General features: G+C 35.7%; 1 protein-coding gene across 3 annotated transcripts; it reads right to left on the bottom strand.

The window, feature by feature from the left end:
- Positions 1-3,675: 3,675 nt before the first annotated feature.
- Positions 3,676-7,493, bottom strand: LOC131168232 (probable amino acid permease 7). Of its 3 annotated transcripts, none has more exons than XR_009140266.1 (5): positions 6,964-7,493; positions 6,411-6,625; positions 6,081-6,143; positions 5,604-5,972; positions 3,676-4,528 (listed from the first exon to the last, which is right to left on the bottom strand). XR_009140266.1 is itself a non-coding variant. In XM_058127547.1 (5 exons), exons 1-5 carry the CDS (start codon positions 7,213-7,215, stop codon positions 5,917-5,919), a joined length of 426 nt encoding a protein of 141 aa, XP_057983530.1. In that variant the 5' UTR covers positions 7,216-7,449; the 3' UTR covers positions 5,459-5,916. The 3 variants fall into 3 exon arrangements, 2 of the variants coding, with proteins under 2 accessions (XP_057983530.1, XP_057983521.1); XM_058127547.1 differs by lacking the exon at positions 3,676-4,528 and having other exon boundaries at positions 5,459-5,972; positions 6,964-7,050; positions 7,211-7,449; XM_058127538.1 differs by lacking the exon at positions 3,676-4,528 and having other exon boundaries at positions 5,459-5,972; positions 6,964-7,443.
- Between the last annotated feature and the right edge of the window lie 957 nt (positions 7,494-8,450).

Raw genomic sequence — 8,450 nt, 5'->3', positions numbered from 1 at the left:
GGACCTTAAGTACCTACACTTAGTGCATATAGTCCCTAACATCACTTATTATATCTGGGGATTTAAATAAGGCAAAATTGGACTTTAATTGCAAATCTTGAGAGAGCTCGGGTGGCGGAACCCTGAACAAAGTCAAATTGTTGATTTCTTATTCGGTAGGCCGAACCAATTTGAACGTATCTTCCTCGATCACCCGAACCCGTGTCAGAACACTTTTCACCAACCCGAGTACCTGAACCTTCGTGTTCAAAAAGACCTCGGGTGACCGAACTTAGCTTCAGGCACTCGAACTGGGGACAGAATGCTTTTGACTTTTGTTCAGCCAACCGACACTGACTTCGGGCACCCAAACCTTTAAAAATTGATTTTCTATCTGAGTCTATTCGAGCACCCGAACCTCAGACCGGGCACCCGAATCTCTCAGATTAAATTAATTTTTACTGAAAATTAAAAGGGGTTAAATAGGATTAAAATATTAAACTCATTTAAAATATTTTTAATAATGTCCATTAAGTCTCCAACGGTAAAAAATTTCCTCTTGCCTATATATATGTATATATGCTCATTTGTAATAATTAGCAGTGATTAGCAAAAATAATTAAGGCAAAATTCTCTCAACTTCAAAAATCCCTTTTTAGCCTATACTACTCTCAAACACTTATACAATTAATTTTTCTTGATCCTTTAAGTGTTGTGAGTATTTCTAAAGTGTTTGTGCTTAATTTCACTAGCTAGTACTCTCATTTGCTGTATTGTTTGATTGATTTTATTTGAGAGTATAGCCTTAAGTTCTTTCGCAAATTTCTTTTGATAAATCTAGTGTAGGAAGACTTAGAAGGTTGTGGTTCTTGCATTGTCACTGCAAGACACCTAAGCTTATGATTTGTGTGCAAAATCATTTTCAAAACTTGCATTCAAACAATTCTTGTGCTTAGAATATTGAGAACATCTTGTTGAGTTTGTTTGAATTATCTTGTTAAGCATATGTGAAGCCTTGATCTGATTTTGTGATATTCACATATTGTGTTTCAAATCTTACTTTGATATATACTCTTGATCTAGATCAATTGTCTATACTTATTTTATTGTTTAGCACACATTAGAGCACTGAGCATATTTACATATCATTCGTACTTGCATTATTGCTTGAGCTATACTGGTATACATATCTACTTGTGAAGAAGTGTATTTTCATATACAAAAATTTGTATCATTCGTTGTATTCCAGGCGTGGGCCTAAAGAGGGAGACTAGCCCTATACAATAGTCCCAGACTGGCTTAGATCCGGTTAGGAAAGTTAAGTGTGCCACCCTCATAAGGCATGTTGTATTAGGTGCTATTCCACCTGTTTAAGTGAGTCGTAGTGGAATACTTGTGCTAGTGTAGCCAAGGCAGGGATGTAGGCACTTTGGCCGAACCTCGATAACTTATCGCGTGTATCTTTTTCATTTTCTGTACTTTACCTTACTACACGTGCATGTTTATTTATTGGTCACATAAACTAACTCTAGGTTATGTAATATTGTTGTTAAACCAATTGACCTAAGTAATAATTTTTAAATACTCAATTCACCCACCCCCCCCTCTTGGGATTGCACCATTTATAACAGTATATCTGAATATCTAAGTATCTTGGTGTTATGGTTTTGAAATCATGGCATTCTGAAAATGTTAAAAATATATGTTTCTGTACGTATATTGTAAATCATGTTATATTGGAAATACTATAAATCATGTTTCTAAATATTCTGTAAAATTTCTATCATATGTATACTGAAAATTCATCATTCTATAGAACATGTATGTTCCATGATATTTTCTGTTAATATATTGTAAAACATGGTATTTGTAAATTGTATAAATATTGTACTAATCTATTACGAGCTTATGCCACACAATTAAATAATTAGATTTACATGCTCTGAAGTCTATATTTTCTGTTATACTAATATTTTATGATCTGAATAATAATCTGGTAAAACGTATAATTTTTACTGATAATCATATTAAAAATTCCTAGTATAGCATATTTCCTTTACTTGACTATCTTAGCACTAAATGCTATTTACAAGCTCACGCGTGCGGCGTTCATAATTTCAACATCCTGAGATAACACACGTATAATTTCCTAATCAAACAACTGAATTCACCTAGATAATTATCACATACATATTCTCCCCAAATCCATATATGCATAATTTCTAAACTATAATCCATGTATCATTCTACCTAGGTTCTTGAAATATCACCCACTGGGGTCCCCAAAACACCCTATTCCTAAAAATATAATACTCAGATTTTATTTCACAAAACTCCAGTATATTCTTATATAATACAAAATCTAGGCTCAAATAAACTTGGTAATACTAACAATATCCAAATAATTTGCTTACTCTGGTTTTGGGATGGTTCTCAAGTTGGCCCAACCAACAAATTACTCCCGCAGATTTGTAGAGAATTCTCCAGGAGTAAGGTGGCGGCTTTGGATCATCGAATCAACGAAGAATGGGGTCGGAATTGTAGAGAGAAGGTAGAGGAACCGACCTGGAAAGAGAAAGTGAGAGAAAGTCTAATTTTTCCTCGCAGAGAATGAGTTTTCGACTTTATATAGAAAGCTTGTCCACGTGGCCTCATCGACGAGTCACATCACCTCGTCGATGAGTCTATGAAGGAGGTTCGTCGACAAGGACCTTCTCCTCGTCAACAAGTTTCAGACCCTAGAACAGACCTCTCGGTAAGTTCTCGTCGACGAGACACGTCCTCGTCAACGAGCTCAAGAGCCCTGCTCGTCGACAAGCACTTTTACACTCGTCGACGAGACACTGCTGAACCCCCATTTTTAAAATTCCTTTTCTCTCATTCCTTTATTATTTAATTACTATAATTTTTCGGGTCTCTACATTGTTAAATTAACTTCTATTTGTTATCATCAAAATAAGATTTGAAAGTCATGTTAGGCCAACATGTGTTGGTACCGTCTTAGATTCAAGGTAAGCATTGAGCTGGGAGTGGGTTTTGAGTAATCCCTAGAAGTTCATTTTGTGGATTTCGGGAAATGTACACGTATATTTATGGAAACAGTAGAACTCTGGTATTGTATATAAGGTTTGGGTATTTTATGTTTCCCACTGCTCGAATAGTATGCTTATGGACGGTTATCCTCGATACCCACTCTGGGACTGGGATGTTATTGTGAATATGAGTATCAGAGTAATTTTATATTGTTTCAAAGTAAAAAAAAAAAATGGTAATAAATTGGGGTCGCTACAATTATCCCTTTCAAAGTCAAAAAATTTTTTTAATCAAGAAAAAATATGCATCAAATGTTTTTTTTTTTTAGTTGTTGAAAAACAGCAAAAGTTGATTTTTTTTCATGATTCCTTCCCTTAAACAACAATATGTTCATTTTTTAATTAATATTTCTTGACCCATTCCCTTGCTTTTTATTTGTTGAGGGAAAACATACATATGAAGTGTGATCTTTTTATTGTCAAAATGTAAATATACTGTGCCATTTTGCTTCTTGTTTATATATCAACACATGCATGTCATTTGAAACTGATTTTGGAAAATTGCACTGAATCTTATGATTTGATTCGATTATCTTTCACAATTCCCAAAATTGAAATTTCCATTCATGATTCAAATCTTGATTTGACAACTATGATCCGGATCATTAAAATGAAAGATTTTATTGAATTTGGAGTTAATTTGAACCTTTGATCCTTGATTCATCTTGAGTCGCACTTAAACTAACAAGAGGGTAAATTGTTAATTAAAAAAATTAATCTCAAATGAAATTCTAGGAATAGTCATTTCATCTGAACCCCTCAAGCGTCCATCACCCTCCTCGTGTCAGATCCCTTAACCTCTCATTATATGAATTACGAAGATTTGAACATGAAACTTCCAAGTCCAACAGGAAAGCTGGAGGATATTCTATTTTACATTGCAGAACAGTTCTCAAATTCCTAGCTCAATTTGGCACTTATAAGTCCTTCAACTGAGCCAACAAAAGCCACTACCGACACAAGCAAGCACAACCTACTGAATGTCTGAAGAACAACCCATTTCTTTGTCCATCTCGTTATTGTCCTCTGCACAAAGTACATCTCCACTGGGAAATATATTGTCAATGGCCAAAAGATCAAGGCCCCCAACACTCCCAGAACTTGGTTGAAGTATGGGAAGATCATCGCAATTGCTGTCGTCGACACAGCATAACATGTTCGGAAGCATAGCCTCAGAAGATTCACCCGAAAAGCTGGCAGCAGTGGTGGTTTCAAGGTGTAGAAATTGTTAACGAATCCATTGCCTGGGAATTTCCTCGTAAACCATCGCTCCACAAATGCAAACACTGGCTGACTATACACCTTATAAAACATTAAAATAATTCTTTTGATGTAATAGTTAGCAATCTGAGCTCAGCAAAAGCAGCCACTACAGAAGAAATATTTATTTACAGCTGATTTTGTACTCTTTAGGTTGCACACAGCAGTTCTTCTATCAGTGCAACTTCTCATCCATCCTAACAAATTTGGGAATTGATTTTGAAGGCTCTATGAATAATTTGCAACTCAGAAGATAGGATATGACCATTAAAAATGCATTTTGGAATTAAAATTAACAAAATGGGTGGAGGGGGAAGACACATATATGTTGAAATATTTTCTAAAATAATCAATTTTATGGGTTTTAAAATCTTCTAATTCTATATTTTCTAAAACATTTATGAAAAACATTTAATGTTATGTGGGTTTGTCCCACATTAGAAAGAGTGAAAAAGGAAAAGTCATTAATAAATGATAATATAGATAATTCTCTTAAAATTGGTTAAGATATAGTGTTAGTATGTACTCTAGGGAACCATCTCGCACCGTCCACAAATGCGCGCACATTTAAATCTTATAATTTTTAAAAGATCAGGTGGTACGATATGAACTGTATAAATAATCTAACGGTCAGATTTTAATCTGGTAAGTTTAAATTCGAATCCTACAGAATATTCAGTCATTCTCTCTTTCTCTTTCTCTTTCTCTTTCTCTCTCTCATACGGCTTTCACAAATCATATTTCTTCAATTCTGAGTTCTGTTTTTTGCAAAAATGGAATTCTAGAAATTTATTCAAATTCTTCTAAAGGTGTTTGTGATCAATTTTTCGTTTGTGTCTAACGCAAACTGATATCAGATTATGTTCTGAGGTTCATTGTATCTTGAAAACATATTTGCTAACTCAATACATACCGATTTGATGATAGCAAATAACATTTTAAAGAAAACGACATAGTAGCGTGCATTGAAACGTTTTCTTATCTGTACTATTTTCTATCTATTTATACATTTGTTGTTCTACAATATATAGTCACTTCTAGAGTACTTGCCAAAATATTTAGAAGGCAGGGTTATAATTTCTATAATAACATATAATAGTTTAAATTTGTTCGTAGTGCTCATGCCCTAAATTTGAAGATAGAATATTTCCTTTTGTTTTTTTTTTTTTTTTCTAAAAAAAAAAAAACTGGCGGACATAGATTCGAAGCTACATTTCAGTATCACTTTGGAAATTTAGCAAATATGATTGGAAAAAAAAAAAGTAGGAGCACCTGATAACCTCCCACGAGATGAAGAACTATGCAGGCATTAGCGAAGTCAACAAGCCAATAGGGCTCATAAAATCCAAATCCGATTAACAAATTTCCTGGCGTAAAGCTCCCGAAGGCTGCATATCCGAAACATCCACAGCAGAGGAAGAAGAAGGTGGTAAAAGTATTGCAGCCATTGAAGCCTTCTTCATAGTCTCATTTTCGGGTGGGGGGGGACTTCAGAGTATTCTTCATCCCACAGATACAATGTTTCACTTCAGCCTTTAAATTTATGTTACATACTCTGTCTAGAGAAACTTAAGTTTTAAATGCTTCAGAGCATATAACTCTGCGCTCTACCTGGCAAAAAATGGAGATAACTCTGCAGTCCTAAGACAAGTTTGCCTATCAAATTAACAAAATCCCACCTGTATCTCAAGAAGAATAATGGAGTATGGAAAAGCAAAAGCAATGTCTCCAAGTGCTTGAAAGGCTAACCATAATTTTTCAACCATTGAGGCTGCTGGGACTCCTCCAAGGCTCCCCTAATTCTCCCATTTTCTGCAATTACAAAAAAAAGAACTCTATAGAGCCAAAACTGCATGTGAATGTAATAAGCTCTGTCATCTCTTACTATTTTTAACTTCTTTTTATTTCAGGACCAGAAGAAAACCCTTTTGCAGGGCCAAGAAAATTTATAGCTCAATAGAACTTCTCTTTCATTGTATATTGCTGTAAATTATCAATGCGTTGACTCTCTCTCTCTCATTTTTTGGGGTGAAGGAGGCTTGCAAATGGACAAGTATAACAAAACAAATTGACAGCCACCTATTATTTTTGCAAAGGCCAAAGCCAATCCAATGGAAGAGTAGGAGAAGGACGTCATAGCTGCAACAACTGAGAGCCACGCCATGTTATGGAAGTCAGGAATCTGAGACGCTACAATCTGAATTGCACCGAACAACATCATATAGAAACTATCCCCATATGCACATGGAGCCTGATGCCCCTCTCTGTGATAACAATTTGACTTCTGAATAGCTCTGCATCAATTAAAGAACCAAAAAGGAAAATCTGTATGCATACCCCGCCACTTGAAAAAAAAAAATGATGAATAAAAAAAAAAAACCAACTAGCGGTCAATAAAAATACTCGGCAACACATAAATCAAAATTTTAACAGGTAAATTTAGCAGCAATCATGTCTAGTAATTTTAGTCCTCACCCTATCCCTCTTTTCTTTGCTGGGTTTTTTCATAATGGTAATAATTCTGTGAGATAAATTCTTGTTTTATTGGGAATCCATATAGTAGTGTTTGCAACTAGTGGGAACAAACAAAAAGCACAAAATAATGATTGAATCACCATGAGTAATCAAGTACCTCATACTGGTAGATGTTGTAATTACATAAACTACACGAGTCCCGTACAAGTTCACATACTGAAGAAAACCACACAAGAATGTTCGTCTACTACCAAGATAGACTCGAACGGCATCCATGTAAAAATATATAAATGACGTATGAGAATTGGAATAAGAGAGTGATGGATCAAAATATATAAATAAAATAAATAAATGAAAGCATGAGAAAGGAAAAGGAAGGGGGGGTGGGGGATAACATGTATTACCTCATGCTGATGGCTGCTGTGATGGTGTATGCAATTCCAACCCCATACAAATTCCCCACCACAAACACTCCACACACTCTCCACCTCCTCTCCCCTGCATCCCACAAAAATAAAAAAACAACATTTATACATATCTGTATGTATGAAGTTCTGTAGGAGACATTATAGTAGAGCAGTGGTTAAAGTTCAGCTTATGTAAATTTTGAGTCTTAGGTGGAGTGGGGAAAAAATTGATCACTGGGCGAATTTTCAATGAATGAGAAAGATATAATATACAGTTGATAATAATAGATAAGAATAGCATTTCTATATTTAGAACGTAAATAGACTATAGAGTAATTAAACTAACCCTAAGTTTTATTGTCAACAACAACCATTCAATGTTTGGTTGTGGTACAAGTTTGATGAACAGACTTGGAACCAATTCAAACTCTGTCCAATTCTAAGGTAGAGACTAATTGCTGTGACCATATTTAGTTGTCAACAAATTAGGTAAAGCTAATTATAATTTATAAGTTGGCGTGTAAGAGTGAAATATAACAGAAATTAACTGTACCGTCTGTGCTCCGTTTCATTTCATTTCCTTTCATCATGTACATTCTGAAAATATAAAACGAAGCGAGAGAGAGAGAGAGAGAACGGCACGGATGTAGGAGGGATTCCTGAAGGGGCCGTGTTGAGGGCTGGGGTATTTGTAGCGGTCGGAGAGAAGGGAAGAGGAGAGGATGGTGATGGATGCGAAGGTGAGAATGGCGAGGGGGCCAGCCGCCCATCCAAGCTCCCCCACGCTCCACGCCAGTGACAGCACCCCTGCCCCTATCACCCCTGTTATTATATGCGCCATTCCCCGTCCACACCGTCCCTATTCTTCCCAACCCACCGATATCATTCCAAAAATAAATCATCATACTCCATTCCAAACCAATTAAAAAGGAGTATTCATAGATCACAATTCACAAGGCTAACAACTGCAATATATATTCAAAAAAGAAGAAGAAGAAAGTAAAGGGCGGGAGTATTCGAAGGAATTATATACATGCAGATAAAATGGTAATTAAGAAGGAAAGAGTACCAGTTCTTTTGAAATTAGACTCATCAGCATCATCATCACCATGTAGCTCAGAAGCAGATGAAGAAGCAGAGGGTGAAAGCAGAGGGGTCTGTTGGTCTTTTCCTTCAGCTCCCATCTCTAAAACCTACAACGGAAGATGGAGTAGTGGTCTCCCGGCCTTTCAAGTTT

Source organism: Malania oleifera, chromosome 1, assembly GCF_029873635.1.
Source record: "Malania oleifera isolate guangnan ecotype guangnan chromosome 1, ASM2987363v1, whole genome shotgun sequence".
Lineage (NCBI taxonomy): Eukaryota > Viridiplantae > Streptophyta > Magnoliopsida > Santalales > Ximeniaceae > Malania > Malania oleifera.
Note: the sequence above shows the minus strand (reverse complement) of the source record. Positions and strands in the feature narration are given on the sequence as shown.